At 36.5% G+C, this 17,189-nt stretch overlaps 1 protein-coding gene across 1 annotated transcript in view; it reads right to left on the minus strand.

Annotated features, from left to right (window-relative positions):
- The window catches only part of CNTNAP2 (contactin associated protein 2), a 1,428,051-nt gene that overhangs the window by 784,014 nt on the left and 626,848 nt on the right, over nt 1–17,189 (minus strand). Inside the window, exon 11 of the mRNA XM_060157549.1 lies at nt 7,798–7,904. Within this exon, the coding sequence (XP_060013532.1) occupies nt 7,798–7,904 (107 nt within the window). The remainder of the gene's footprint in view (nt 1–7,797; nt 7,905–17,189) is intronic.

Below are 17,189 nucleotides of genomic sequence, written 5' to 3' on the forward strand. Positions count from 1 at the left end.
GGGGCCACTCTTCATCGCGGTACGTGGGCCTCTCACTATCGTGGCCTCTCTTGTTGCGGAGCACAGGCTCCAGACGCGCAGGCTCAGTAGTTGTGGCTCACGGACCTAGTTGCTCCGCGGCATGTGAGATCTTCCCAGACCAGGGCTCGAACCCGTGTCCCCTGCATTAGCAGGCAGATTCTCAACCGCTGCGCCACCAGAGAAGCCCCCGACCTGCACTATTTCAATCCAGTGTAATTTATTTGGTTGTAGCTGAAGGAGAGAATGGCCTCTAAATCCCGTTCCAACATTTCCACACAGATGACACTCCCCACTTCTCTCCACCTTCCTTTATTTACAGAGGCCAGGTGAGAATGTGAGCAAAGGAGATGCTTTTCCTAATAAGTGTGATTTCAGGAAGTGACAGCACTTGTCATTTTTCCTCTTTCCCCAAATGCTCCAACTCTGGTAAGAAAGTGAGCTTCTCGGCTAGAGAATACACACAACCAAGCATGAGCTTGCTAACACTGTAATTGCACATATTCTACTGATAACTGCTTTCTCTACCCAGCACCATGCTGAAGCTGCAGCCTCCTCACCCTGATTTCTCTCTGCCAATCTGATCAGACAAAAAACAGAAATAAACAAGTAAATAATCTGATAATAACCTCTGAAAAGATGAAACGATTGCTTAAAACCATAAAGAATTTGTGATATAGCATTAAATAATTTCCCATATAATTACATTTATAAATATTTTGTAAACATGAAAATTACCAACCTAGACTGTAAAAGGTAAGCACATGGTACAATTTACCCTCAGCTCACAATCCCAATGAACCAGGGATATGAAAATGAATTACGATTACAAGGACTTTTATTTTTAATGAAATTATGCACTTCTTTGGAGGAGGCTGTCCAACACTCTATTCTAGTATCCCTGCCTTGTTCCATTCTCGTCTCCACACTCCACACCTGTTCTATAGGCAGGACAGGATCAGCTCTCAACATAATGATGAATGAATAAATGATGGTGGGAATCAGAACCTTGGTGTCCCACGGCACCATAGTCACTCTTTAATGACAAGGACACACTGAGCATATGAAGTAGTTCATGGTGTAGGAATAGAACGGGGGCTTGAGAGGGAGGTAAAATTGGAAGAATTTGGCAATTGTTCACTTGGTAACAAAGAGGCACAGCCTGGCTACTTAATGCCATGTCTAGATTAGAAACAGCAGATTCACCCTGTTCATGTAAATCAGCCTGGGTAGCCATTATATTTGCTAATACAGCCTTTTATCTTTTCAATGAGTATTGGCTAAAATATTTAGACACTCTCTGATCTTTTCTTTGAGAATCAACTGTATCAGTACTCGTATCCTTAAGCTACTTATAAGCAGACAAAAATTTGGCTGACTGTTTTTTAAGACTTCGCAGTGCAATAAAAGTTACAACAAGATCTAGGATGCTTTCTATATTTACAAAGCACTTTAAGAGACAATATTTCATTGGATCTCCCAGAAGAAACTTAAGTTCAGAGAGGTTAACTGATTGTCAAAGCACAAAGGCAGGGCAGCCCAGAGGGGGAAATAAAGGAGACGAAGAGGAAGTGTATTAAACCCAGTGCTTCTCATTTAATTGCTGTTAGTGACCTGTAACTAACAGCATGTAATGGGAGAGCTGACCTCACCCTCCAGGGGTGTAGGTGGAATCCACACAAATGTGCTAAGAGGGCTGGAGGAATGGGAGAGGGTACAGCCCTACACTAGGCTCGCTCAGCTGATGAGGGAAAAAGGCTGGCCAGATAGCCTGAGGGTTTCACAGTAGGTCATCTGATTTCAAACCCTGAGTTCTTTTCCCTTTCCACAGTTCTGCTGTAGTAAGAACACACACATGATATTACATGATAAATCAAAGGATTATATTCATCTTATTCAAATTTCATACCAAGTTTAAACAGTTTTTTATCATTCACTAGATGGTCAGTATTTAAACACATCTATATTTTTTTAATTTTGTGTGTGTGTGTGTGTGTAAGTTCAAATCCTGTTAATACAACTTTTTTTAACATCTTTATTGGAGTATAATTGCTTTACAATGGTGTGTTAGTTTCTGCTTTATAACAAAGTGAATAAACTATACATATACTTATAACAAAGTGAATCAGCTATACGTATACATACATCCCCATATCCTCTCCCTCTTATATTTATTTTAGAACAGCTCATACAATCAGCCAGCACAGGAGTTGACTGCACTATGTTATCTAAGATCTTTTGTTGCCGTTGCAACTTATTTTGCCACTATTACTATATAGTCTCACAAGTTACTTTAACGAATGGTGTCTTAACATGGCAATATTTTCCTCGAAGATTATTTGAAACGTGTGGGTTTGTGTGCCCATATATTGAATCTGTCCATATAATTTCTTAAAACTCTACACCTCTTGTGATTGTTTGTGCTGTCATGTCTATCACTGCGCCCTCTGCTTTGAATTAATGCATCTTTTATCCTCTACCCTCCTTTTTCTGTTTTCTTTTTCTCCCTTTGGCTTTACTCTCTCTTCTTAGCTTTACAACCTTCATAAATCTGGATAAAGGACATTGATTTTTAAAAAGCCCTTGATGCTTCTTAGGTTATCTGTCATTTATTCACTCTTAGATTCAGTGCATATTCACTGAGCACATATTATATGCTGGGTGGGCTCTGGGAATAAAATGGTGGACAGAACCTGGCACTATCTCCTCTCAGATATTATAGTCCAGTGGAAAAGACAGATATTATTAAAGAATCACAAATGATAAATGCAAAATCACAGCCATCACCAAGGCTAAGAGGAAGATATATGTCTTGAAATAAGAGGATTTGACCTAATTACGGGTTCATGGAAAGCTTCCCTAAGGTGGTGACTACTGAGCTGAGATCTGAAGGATGACTAGGAACATACCAAGCACAGCAGAGAGGATGTGCAAAAGTCCTGTGGTCGTGGCAGTGGGAGGGGAGAGTGAACAGTTCCAGGGTACCACGCAAGTATGGAAAACTGAAAGGAGGCCAGTGGGACTAGAGGGGAGACAGAGAGGAAGAGTATGGCTGAAAACCAGGTTAAAGACACAGCCATACCAAGTAGGACCTTGTAAGCCAATTGAACTTACAGCTGAAGGATGGATTCCAATTCCATAAGGCCATGATTCCACCCAATGACTGCCCCTTTTGTTTTTGTTTTTTTGGTAGCAATGGTCAAATTCCAAGTTGTCTTCATTGGTGTCTAAGTTTGTGGTGGTTCCAAATGGATGCGGGGGACCATATTTCCTTGTGCCAATAAATCTATGTTTTTATGCCCTAGGTTAGTGTGACTTTCAGCAGGTAGGAATAATTTCTTTTTAAAAAATTATGCCTTGAATTAAGTTACTTATGGGTATAATGGCTTATAAATAACATGATGTGAGCTATTGAAATCCACTTCACTTTTCATGTGTGCAGTAATAAGGTGCAGTATAATTTATGGTTTACAAATTTATAGACCTAGAGTCATAGCTCCAGACTACAGAATGTAGAATAGTTTCCTTTTAAATTTCAATTTTTCTTCTAAAACTGGCTGGTGAAAAATTTACTTTTGCATTTCTGTGGCAACATCAATCCCTGTTTCTTCTTAGTATTTCAGAATTCAGAAATCACATAATTTTAAAATTGGAAGAGATCTTCATAGGTCATCTAACTTACCTCCTCCTACTTCCTCTGGAAACAGTCATGTCTGTATATCTGGGCAAGGTGAAAGTCCCTCCTTTAATAAAAAGACATCTGGAAAACTATTTTCTCTCCGAATGAAGGTCTGTCATCTAGTAATTCTTATAGAGTTCCACCCCAAAACATTGCTTATATTTGTCAAATATCCTCTGGTACTTGTGAAAATAGTGAAAGGGTTCATATTATTGAGGATACCCTGGGGATTTTTAGGGCAGTTCCATATAGGGGACTAATAGTATATGTAAGAATGACTGAGGTCAAAGACAGACCCCAGCAGCATGAGAAAAAATATCTGCTAAGCCCTGGGATAAGGGATAGGTTTTTGAGTTAATTTATGTAAACCAGAGCCATAATTATGAAGTGTAAAGAACACACGTGAAAAAAAATGAGATGATAATTAGATCCTAAAAAGCATTTGAGGTATTGGAATGTGAGCTTGGAGATCTACTGAAAAGGGTCTATCTATCACCACTAAGAGAAAAATACTATAGCTATAAACATGAAGTTTTGCTCAAAATAAAGACAAATTCTTACACTTTGGGGAGAATGAAGTAGGGATAAGTCAATGAAACAAAGCAAATAAACTATTTAACATGATCATTCCACCCTCTGTGTCTGTGTGTCATGATTTTATGTTTTGATATGCTAATAGTCAGTTCTTAGAAACTCATTGAGAATGGAATACCTGCATAAGGAAATTTTAAAGGTATGCAACTCCAAGAATGTAATGTATTTGCATTTTTTCACAAACTAGCCTCCTTAGTTTTTGAACACGAAAAACTGTCTCTCCCTTTCCTGCAATCTGTGGCTTTTCTTGTAGGATTTCCTCACCCAAAGGATGACACCCTGTCTCCTCATGGGGGTGGTTTGTAAATGACAATCCTCTGAGCCCTGTAGAGAATTCACTTGAAAATTAATTCCTCCAGGTATAAGCAACAAAGAAACAGACAGACAGGTCTAGGACATACCCAGATCACTTTTAATGTTCTTCAATTCTTCTGGAAAAACAAAACCCTATGGAAACCAGTCATTCACTTCAAGCTCAAATCTGCCATGGAAATGATAGCAAACAATAAATGGCAGCATGAAATTAAGTGACAAATTGTGTGATATGGACAACTATTTGTACAGAAATTCAGAGCAAAGGGATGATTGTTCTGAATGGGATGAAGTGGCAATAATTTACTGAGTACTAACATATGCTAAAGCCCTTCTCAGTGTTCTCCACAAATCATCTCATTTAATCTCACAATGGCTTTATGAGGTGGTGCTGTTATTAATCTCATTTCACAAAGAAGAAAAATGAAGCTCAAACGGTTTTAGTGCCCACAATTACAAGTAAGTCGATCCAAGTTCAAACTCAGGCAGTGTGACCTGTCAAAGAAGGGCTTCGAGCCTCCATCTTGGACTACAACCCAGCCTGGACAATCACGCAAGGAATAGCTTTCGCATCCCGGCCAAGCCTGGACCAGGGAAGAAAATGTGTTAAACAGCTAGCAGCCTAATTGTAATGTTTGAAGCTCTCCTAAATATTTAGTTTTACTAAATTTCAGACTTTAGTTAGCTGTTCTTTACCTTTTTAAACTAGTACTATTTTAAAATTACCATAGTTCCTTTACAAAAGGGACACTTGGTCTTTCACTGAAAATAATGAGGTAAAAATTTAATAATGCTAACAAAGGTCAAAACCACAGAACACAGAATAAGCAACTGGAAGTCTCAGCTCCTCGGATTTCAGAACTGTAAGAGAGCTCAGGAGGCATTTAGTCGGCAGAGGAACTAAGGAAGTCCAAGAGAAGAGAATGACTTCCTGCAAAGGCACCCAGCATGGTGACCTCACAGGCAGCATCAGAAGCCCATGCAGTCACTGACTACGTAAAAATACCAAATTGTTCATTCTGTATCAAACTGAATAGCATATATTATATAATTTTCACAGTATTATGTGCTGGGCCAGACCCTCCCAATTTTTAACTAATTCATGGGAGTAACTAAGAGATATATCAAGTCTTTTAGCTTATTTGGAAGCATGTGCCTTCTACAACCCACAAGATATATCTTTCACAACAACATTGTGTCCAATCAATCCTTTCTTGAACTCTGCACTATGGTCTTCTAACCTCTATTTATGCACACACATGATTTTCAACATTTTGGCCTTATTTGGGGAAGACAATGAGGGATCAGGCTTTCATTGTTAAAATGAATGATTCTATATTCATACACACAAAAATTAAATGAAGGAAGAGTAGAATAAGCAGCAGGGAAGAGATAATTTCCCTCTTTTACATTTATAACTTCCCACAAGAGCCAAATCTAACCACACTTAGGACATTTCTAATACTTGGAGTTGTTAACGCTTTAAAAAAAAAACAAACACTTAACTATTCAACTACTGGCATATGTTTTAAATTGTTTTTAATTTAATATGTTTAAATGTCTTTTTTCTTTGCTGTGTATTCAATGAAAGAAGCAATTATTAAAAAAATTATTTGCTTTTACATTAAATATAAAAGTGGTCGCTGAGATAGGAAACACTTGTAACCACCACCAATTTCTTGTTCTTTCCTTTAGTTAGAATTTCCATTCTCAGAAACAAGATTGTGATAGTTAAAGGTGGTATTTATAACATATTATATAAATTCTACTGGTGGAGTGAAGGCACTTTGTTTCATCTAAGTTACTTAGTTCAAGCATTATGTATCATACAATGAATGTCATATGATGAAAGTTAATATTTTGATGTGATTGGAAGGGTACAATTTTAGTCATAACTCCTTAATTCTAATTAATTTCAATATCAATCACTTTGGTTCTTTATTCATTAAAATATTTTTTTACATATCTATATATAAATACTGTAGAGATGAATCTACTAAGTGTCTGTTTTAACTCTTTTATATCACCCTATTAATGTTAATTTTCTAGTTCTTTTTGTCTCTTGGTGTTTTAAAATATCCTCCTAAACAAATTAATAAGTGCAATAAAATAAATTACAAATTTTTTTCTTAGTTGAGGTCTTACAATATATGCTGAACCCAATGTCTTACTGTACATTACTACAAATAATGATATGAAAAGTCTCAGAGAACGGTATTACATTTTTACTGTCCCCAGAACTCTAATAATATTTTGCTTGTTATTATTTTCTAAAAGTGAAATGAAGAGAAAGCACTCTGTATACTTAGAGGATTTAGATACTAGATTTTCATACGGAGAGAAGACTGAAGAAGACTGAATCTCTTTCCTCCTTCCTTCTTACACACACACACACACACACACACACACACATTCATGCTACATAACAGATGACCTTCTTCTTTCAACTATATATTTTATGGCAAATCTGTCTTCAAAAGTGCTATGCGTTATCGGAAAATTAACATTACAATTATAAAGTTAATATTCATTTTTAATAATCTTTGAATTATAAAAGTATAATTTTTATTTAACTTTTCAGGGAAAAGCTATTATGTAAAACAAGGCACATCTGTGTTCTAAAAAACATTTTTGCATGCTACTTTTTATTTTTTAATATTTAAAAAAAACTGCCTTCTTGCATTTTTATTTTACATATACAACTTCAATGGACTTTCTTACATTTTCCACCTCATTTTTCTGATCTAAATAATGTGGCCAAATAGTTCTAAAAGAGCACTGAGACAACTATCATCCACAAACTAAATGTTCAAATTACACTCTGTCTGCCTCTCTGATGAACTGATAAATGAGTGTCCAGTCAGAGACATCATACTAACACAATTTTCCAAACAATCTATCCAGACAGATGTGGCTTAGACACATAAAGGCACATCCAAGAGCAGCATTCCAATCTCAACTACATGTTTATGGAGCTTCGGAAACGTTGGTCCTTCTTTTTGAGTCATTAGGCTTGAGAGAATATATTTTGACAACTAGAATACTACTCTAGAAAAGCAACAGTGAAATCTGGGTTCTTCAGAATCAAGTGATTTACTATGTGGATTATTCAGGTTGCTAAGCTTTAAAGCATAGCTTAAGACCTAGGATTCTCATGCAATTACAAGTTTAAAGTGAGATAAATTGGCACTCACAGTTGTGGCAGGTGGCCCCACTGTATCCCGTCTCATCACAAGTGCATATGAAGCTGTCCCACGTTTGCGAGCACTTCCCACCATGCTCACAGTGATTGGGCACACATCTGTCAGAGAAAGAGACAAACAGAAATAAACCAACAAACAAATGAGAATTTATGAGTGGCTAAATTCCAAGCTGTCTGGGCAATATATCATTCCAATGCCAGGTTGCCTTACCAAGGCAATTAATCCTTGTTAGTTTAAACAGATTAATATGATTCATGATGGAAGGTGCCAAGTGCACAAAAGATGATGTATCACAGGCTTGGTGTTTCCCATTTTTGAGTAAACAGTAGAAATTAACAAACAGTTGAGAGATTCATTTGCACATCACAGATTCATTTTATTTTCCTTTTGCAAAAAAAACAAAGACACTAGCTAAATTTCCTCCTGGTGAGAGACAGAACATTAGCCATCTTGTTTCCTGTACTATCCTTTATCAAGGCCAATAGTACCAAGTCAGAAAGGGGTTAAGGCTGAGTTTTTTTTTTTTTTTATATAGCAATATGAGTTTCTGAAATAATGCCACAGCAATGAGAATATACTAGCCTCATAAGAAAAGATTTCTAAGTCTTCCTTACCCCTCCTCCCATGCCCCTCCGGCTAATGAAAGCCACCTTTATAAGGAGGCAGCAAGTATAATATGGGGGAAAAATGCAGGTTTTGTGTTCAAATCTTTGTCTTTTTATTTACTTAATAGCCAGTTATGATGATGTAATTTAACCTTTCTGATCCTCAATTTTCTCATTTTGTAAAATGGAGTAATTATACCTATCTGATAAGTATTGGGTTGGCCAAAAAGTTCATGTTTTTTCCTTAACATCTTATGGAAATGAACTTTCTGGACAACGCAACAGTTTTGAGATTAGGAGGTAATGTTCATAAAGCAGATAATTAATAGGCAAGAAATAGAGGGCCAATAAACAGGAGCTATGGATATCTGAACCACTGCTTGCAGGGCACTGTTTTATAGTCTGCCTGTATCCTAGCAATAGTGAAGCTGGAATTTGTTCTGGAAAACTCCTGTTTCAACAGCACAAATTATTTTCTTCTTATGTATTAGCATTCACAAAATATTTCTAGCTTTGAATAGGAAACTCTCTAAAGTAGAAAAGTCCACCCAGATTAAAAAGGCAGAACCCATAATAGAGGGTCACAGGTTGCCTGATGGAGAGCCACACTTTGAACACCAATAATCGTAAAGCCCTGGTAGCGTCTTGCTGCAAAACAGAATAGGACTGGCCTCAGAGATAATATTCTCCATCCCCTGTTCCTGACTTACCATCAGCCATGCCTAAAACTACCATAGCAGGGCACAGACCAGTTTGGCATGGAACTCTGTTTCTTATATAGGGATGCTGTTCCTCTACAACTCTTTGCAAACCTCTAGTCATGCAACAAACAATTACTGAGCACTGTGCGAAACAGAAGATGAACAAGAGTCTATTCACTGCCTTTCAAGAGCTTAAGCCTAGGAGGACAGGATTTTAAGAGAAGAAAATGAGAGGAAGAACATTATAAGGGGGGAAAATACAACATAAGAGAGCATGATACTGGATTTTCAGGAGGTGGGATGGAAAATTCACTCTACATTTAATAGGCAGTTCTATTCCATATGAATTTGGACTTGGTGTTATCCAGGCTACAAAGATGTTTCTTCTCCAAAGACTCTATAACCTACGTGGAGGTGAGGGTGGGGGATAAGATTCATGCGAGATACAATACTAGGCAGAATCTGATCCGTCATCAGAGTGATATGAAACGTACAGAAATGTGGAGACCAGAGTAGTTATGGGTAGACTATAAACAAAGGGCTTAATCAAGCTTAGAGCATTTCGCTTGGGCCTTAAAAAGAGAAGTTCCATTTTTATAATTAAAATATTGAAAACTGTTCCCAGCAGAGCAAGCAAGAAAGCAAGAAGGAAGAGTTAGAACCACGGTCAGTGGGTGGGTAGCCCAGGGTTGTTCAGGTCTATTGCCAGAGCCATTTCCCTCTACAGGTACCCAGGCATAGGCCTTATCAGAAGGCATTTATATCCAAGAGTCCTGATTCTCCAGACCATGTGGGGAAGCAATGATACAGACACTCCAAAATTACATAAAGCTAAAAAACATCTTTGATACTTAATTTGGGATTTCAGTACTTGTATGCCTTTGTGTGGTATATTTACCTTCTAAGTTGTTGTGGGTTAACAGTAACTCAGTCTAATAGTGAAAGTAATTTACATCAGCTCATTATATCAATTAATTCAGGGGAAGTAGTACAGAGTCTCGAGGGGAAACCAGGGTGGAATCTAAATGTGCTCTAAATAATGCACAAATGAGAAAATCCATGTCAAAATGATAAAAAATATTGGTGTGTACTTACACACACATAAGCATTTAACAGTCAAGTGAGGTTAACTGAACATTTATAAAATTCAGTATTATTTCTTTAAAAGTGATCTTTTATTTAAATAAAATGTTAAATATTTTATTTTAAATGTTTGTTTCTTAATATTTATCTTTTTAAATTGACATTATCCCTATGTTGATTACTGGCATTTTAATTCCTAATGGTGAGAAATGTTTTATTTCTAAATCAAATTGATTCAAATATAATTTCAAACCATAATATTTTATCACTATATTAAAAAAAATGTTAGAACCAGTTACCAAGCAAAATAAAATCTGAATTAACCTAGCTTTCCCCTTCCTAATTATTTATTTCTTCTCTTGTACTCCTATGGAACCATTTGTATTTGTCCAATATACCATCATCACATTGTTCAGTAATTATTTGTTTGAGCATCTGTCTCTTCTAAACTGAGACTCCACAGTGAGGGATTCTGATCTTTTGATTCTTAGCATGACAAGGCATACAGCCCACTCAGCAAATGCCTATTGACAGACTGAAGGAATGGATGAACACAACACTAGAAAGTTACACCAAGGAACTGAAGTAATTTCAGAGAAAATATTTTTTACTGTGAGAAATATAGATTATTTCTATGTACGATTTTAGTCTTAAATCCAGACTCTTGCTCTAGTGAACTAATTATTTTAGTAGGTCACAGGAAATGTATAATTTGTTTCATACCATGTGCTAGCTTGAAGGTTTGATTCACATCAAAAAATTAATCAAAATGACTTTGCTGCCACGACTTGAGAACTACTTGACCAGGATCAGGAACATACAGGGGAGAAGTTGGCAGGTGTCAATTTGTTGTGATCAAAGGGCTCCGGAAGAAGTGATGCATTCAATTAACTCTGTTCGGAGGTAGCCCTGTTATTAGAGACTCTTTCAGCTGGAATCATGCTTTCCGTTGTGGCAATGCTTTCCAAAATGCTTTAGAACCGAAAAGCTGTATTTGGAAATTCAAATATATAACAATTACTTAATATAAAATCTGTATGAACAGAGTGGCTGTTTGGATGGATGCAACAACTCTATCCAGGGTTATGGATGACAGGTGCAGTTTTATTTTACCCAGATATCTCTTTTATCTCTATACTTGATTTTAATTGCAAAGCACTGAGAAAATTGGTATTCACAATTATAAGAAACTGAGAATTGTACCACATTTGTTTGTAGCAGCACACTTTTTAGGCTATGGATACTAATTACTTAAACGGGGATAGTGGAAGAAATTTTATTTCAAATCTAAAAAATGTTAATCTGACAGCATAACTGACTGCACTGGTAGTCTTCGAAGCACTTTGAAGGTGCTGTATTTCCTTTTCTCTACAGTATTTAAAAATTAAAATAGTTTTATTTTTTTTTTATTTTTTTGAAGTATAGTTGATTTACAAGGTTGTGTTAATTTCTGCTGTACAGCAATGTGATTCAGTTATACATATACTATACATACATTTTTACATTCTTTTTCTTTATGGTTTATCACAGGATACTGAATATAGTTCCTTGTGGTATACAGTAGGACCTTGTTGTTTATCCATTCTATATATAATAGTTTGCGTCTGCTAACCCCAAACTCCCAATCCATCCCTCCCCTACCTTGCCTCCCCCTTGGCAACCACAAGTCTGTTCTCTATGTCTGTGAGTCTGTTTTTGTTTCTTAGACATGTTGATTTGTGTCGTATTTTAGATTCCACATGTAAGTGATATCATATGGTATTTGTCTTTCTCTTAGTATGATAATCTCTAGGTCCATCCATGTTGCTGCAAATGGCATTATTTCACTCTTTTTTATGACTGAGTAGTATTCCATTGTGTATGTATATATGTGTATATATGCATGTACCACATTTTCTTACCCAGTCATCTGTCAGTGGACACTTAGGTTGCTCCCATGTCTTGGCTATTGTAAATAGTGCTGCTATGAGCATAAGGGTGCATGAATCTTTTTGAATTATAGTTTTGTCCAGATATATACCCAGAAGTAAGATTGCAGGATCATATGGTAACCCTATTTTTAGTTTTCTGAGAAATCTCCCTACTGTTCTCCATAGTAGCTGCACCAATTTACATTCCAGCCAACAGTGTAGGAGGGTTCCCTTTTCTCCACACCCTCTCCAGCATTTGTTACTTGTAGACTTTTTCATGATGGCCATTCTGACCGATGTGAGGTGGTACCTCACTGTAGTTTTGATTTGCATTTCTATAATAATTAGTGATATCGAGCATCTTTTCATGTGCCTGTTGGCCATCTGTATGTATTCTTTGGAGAAATGTCTAGTTAGGTCTTCTATTTAGGCCCATAAAATAGACAGTTTTAAATAAAATTCCAATCAAATCTTTGTGTTACCCCTACAACTACATTTGGTTCTGGAGAACCCAATGTAAAGCCCACAGTGCCAGCACAAGGGCTTCAGAAACAGGCTCCCACAAAACCAGGCCACAAGTAACCAGAGAGTGTTTAGCAGAAGAGCTAGCTGTTACAAAGATCCCAAGATACTGGTATGCAAAAGCAGTGTTTCTCAAAATTTTCTGTGCAGGGGAATCACTTGAAAATCTTATTAAAATGAAGATTCTGATTCCTTAGGTCTGGGGTGAAGTCTGAGATGCTCCTCGGTGATACTTATGCAGCTGGTCAGAGAACCGTGCTTTTAATAACAAGTCTCTAGGGATTTCCAGTTCACTGTGGTAGGATCTCAAAAAATGAGCATGCCAAGAGAAGAAACAGCCCAAGAACGGAGGGCACAGAGGGGAGACAGCACGTGGAAAGGGAAAATTTGATCTATGCTGCCATTTCTCCTGAGACTGTACTTTTTTCATAGGCTCTCCTACCAATTTTTAATATGATGCATTCAGAGTGACAACATAATCTTTTAGTAACTTTTTTAAACCTCATTTAGTAGGTTTAATCATTTCGGAATCTGACTGTTGACCTCATGTAATTCATAGAAAGTGATCACTGACTATAAAGGCAGTTTCATTTCACCTTAAAATGAAGTTCCCTGTTCTCAATCTGAGTCAGCTGAGGTTTCCTACCATCTTAGTTCTTATACAGAGGCCAATACTAGGATACTTAATTTGCTTTTAAATTAGTACAAATTTTACACTTAGACATTACATTCGCCTTGTTCTAAACTTTAGAAAGGAAAACTGCAGGTTACTTGTACGATATTTTGTGAACGATTGGCATTTATAAATTACCATCTCAGCATAAATGAGCTCCTGAATTTATGATTTTTCTCCTTCATCTCAGCTCCCAATTTTATTTTTGCTTATCAAGACAAGAAATTCAATTAGAAAGTTTGGTTTCTTAAATGCTATTTTTCATACTCCTGGCTCTCAGAGCTATTTCCACTATCAAGGCAGAGTTTTCTTCTGCATTACCTTCAATATAATCTCAACAATATTTTAGTACTTTTATTCTCACCCTAATTTGATTTTAATTTTATTTGAAGGCATACTCTCCATGGAGTATATTTTACTGCCTTATATTTCTTCTGTTCAAACTGAAATTATATAGAGAAGTTATCATAATTTAGCAACTAATTTAGTATTTCATTACTACATAAGTTAGTTTCATAGTTGTATAATCAGAAAAACTAATTTAAACTAATGCTTAGGTATCACCTCACTCCGGTTAGAATGGGCATCATCAGAAAATCTGCAAACAACAAATGCTGGAGAAGGTGTGGAGAAAAGGGAACCCTCTTGCACTACTGGTGGGAATGTAAATTGATACAGCCACTATGGAGAACAGTATGGACGTTCCTTAAAAAACTAAAAGTAGAATTGCCATATGACCCAGCAATCCCACTATTGGGCATATGCCCTGAGAAAACCATAATTCAAAAAGAGTCATGCATCCCAATGTTCATTGCAGCGCTATTTACAACAGCCAGGTCATAGAAGCAACCTAAATGTCCATCGACAGATGAATGGATAAAGAAGATGTGGTACATATATACAGTGGAATATTACTCGGCCGCAAAAAAGGAATGAAATTGGGTCATTTGTAGAGACATGGATGGACCTAGAGACTGTCATACAGAGTGAAGTAACTCAGAAAGAGAAAAACAAACATCGTATGTTAATGCATATATATGGAATCTAGAAAAATGGTACAGATGAACCAGTTTGCAGGGCAGAAATTGAGACACAGATGTAGAGAACAAACGTATGGACACCAAGGGGGGAAGCGGCGGGGGGGGGGGGCGGGGTGGTGGTGGTGGTGGGATGAATTGGGAGATTGAGATGGACATGTATACAGTGATGTGTATAAAATAGATAACTAATAAGAACCTGCTGTATTAAAAAAAATTAAATTTTAAAAAAGAAAAACTAATGTTATATTGATGGTGCTCCTTCAACAAGCATTTATTTATGCAAATATTTAAATGCAGATATATTTACAATACCTCCTATATTATGCCCAAAATTTCCATTAAAAATCATCAAGTATCTTTGGTCCGTATCTATCTAACAATTGTATATTTTTACACTAACCATATAAGTCATTAATTTTAGCCTTACAATATAAACATCTTAAAAATAATTTCTATTATAATAAATGTGAATTTATTCTGTTATAATTTTACAACATATTCCCCCAAATTTTATGAATATAACATCTTTTAAGAGATCACAGGCTCATAGGAGGATAGAGAGGTGCAAGATCATTAGTTCTTTTACCTGTTTCCAGGTACAACTGTATTTACTCTAAATAAATAACAGTAAGCTCTTTATAATCAGAACCTGCTCCAGTTACTGTAAAACCAACTATGGAAAAACAAAGAATAAAGCATGTTTTGTCCTTAAGAAATTGTATTCATTTTTTAAAATGCAATTAGCAAGTTAGGTCTCTCTATGCTTAATATTAAAAACATTGGTACAGGATTAAGATAATATACCACTATTGTATGAGTATACTGAGGTTTCATGGAAAAGTTCATCTTTGAAAAGAAATATAGACTTAGCTTAGCCTGGAAGGTGGAGGAGCACCTTTCCACATGGGGAGAGAGCAGGGGCCTGTACCAGTATGAGTTAGTGTACAATGTGATCATGAAATAATGGATTGTCAAATTTGGCTAGAGAAGAAAGCGTGCATTCAGGAGTGAGGATTATAGCAGAAAGTTTTAGATGTCTGACCAACAGCCTTTCCCCCTTTCTTCCTTCCTATCATAACCCTGATATTTTCAGGTATCTCCTCTCTTTCACGTGGCTGTGTGCTTTTGGAAGAGAGACTACTCCGGTCTCCAGGGGACAGAAAGTAAAGAACCAGTTTTCTCAATGGAGTCATTTAACCTGTTGTATGTTGTTCCCCCAAATCTATGATCTGCTTCTTCTACAGCAATAGAATTTATGTCTTGACAAAAAGCTAAAGATACCATTTTCCACACTCTTTTTAATTTAGGGGGCAGGTTCTTTTTCTGTCCTCTTCATCTCCTTCCTGTGAAGAACTGTAATGGTGAGACCTGGAACAGACATCTCAGAACACAAGAGGATGGCACAGGAAAATTATTAGGAGACTGGGCTCCAGATAACATACCAGCCCTGGGCCACCTACCCAAATGTTTTTATGAAAAAGAAATAGATTTATGTTATTTCGGTCTTTGTTGCAATAGCAAATACATCCTAACTAATACAGACCTTCAGTTAATCTACCCTGAGGTTGCCCTACATCTATTCTTCTTTTGATGGCTACTGTTGTTTAAGTCATTATGTGTTGTCTTATATTACTTGCAACTGAAAACAGCCAAACCAACAGATATTAAATTTATGAACCTAGGTTGAGTTCAGGTCATAGAGTGTGCTGTTTATTAAGTTAGGGATTTCCCTGGAGAATATAACCTTGTTTATTCATTCAATGTGTATTTACTGAGTGCTTATTATGTATAATAATCTGTGCTGTTTAATGAAGCTTTCTAAGCAAGAAGTTTAATTGCAAGAACCAATATTTATAGGATATTGTATGAGGAGGTGCAGTCCATCTACTCCCCAAGATATTCTGAACTTTATCCACAGGAAAATAAAGCCAGACCATCAGAGAAATGCATGGTGGAATGGTATTATTTTGACCCCTAATAGGATGACTTTCACTAACTCTGGGATTTAGAACATTTTTTTCCTAGCAATGAGAGACACTGGAGACTCTTAAAAAATAAACTCACTTGATAAGTAGACATTTTAAGACATTAAACTAGTAAGAATATGCAGGATAGATGGGAGAGGAAAAACTAAAGGCAAAAAGATCAACTAAACAGCTGTGTTAATGCCCCAAGTAAAATATCGTAAAATTCTGAAGTAGAATGAGACTGTGAAGAAGCAAAAGGATTAAAGAGACTATATTACTAGCTGATTACTTGGAAGTAAATCAGTTAAAAATGCCTGATATTCTGCATTTAGTAAACAGTGACAGTGACATTTTCAGTTTGAGGCAATAACTTTTCTTATATAACTAAAGGTAGGTAAATTTCAAACTCTATCAAAACTTTTAAGACAGTAATTTTTAAATTTAAACTCATAATTAAAAAAAAAAGTTTCCCAAATGAGCTAAATTTAGAAAGACTGTAAGCTGTACTCCTCCAAAAAATGTCTGTTAAGTTTTATCTCAGTTTCATCTCCTGTAGTGGGGGAAAAGATAATGAATGACAAGGACAACAAAAAGGAGATATAAGAAACACTGTGTCAGAAAAGTAGATTCTCTGCAGAGTAGGAACTCATACACTGAGCTACATGTTTTAAGTATCAAGTTTGAATTACATGTTTCTTATCCATTTTTTTTTTTTTTTTTTTTTTTTTTTTTTGGCGGTACTTAGGCCTCTCACTGTTGTGGCCTCTCCCGCTGCGAAGCACAGGCTCCGGACACGCAGGCTCAGCAGCCACGGCTCACGGGCCCAGCTGTCCCGCGGCATGTGGGATCTTCCCGGACCAGGGCACGAACCCGTGTCCCCTG

Source organism: Lagenorhynchus albirostris, chromosome 8 (assembly GCF_949774975.1).
Source record: "Lagenorhynchus albirostris chromosome 8, mLagAlb1.1, whole genome shotgun sequence".
Classification (NCBI taxonomy): domain Eukaryota; kingdom Metazoa; phylum Chordata; class Mammalia; order Artiodactyla; family Delphinidae; genus Lagenorhynchus; species Lagenorhynchus albirostris.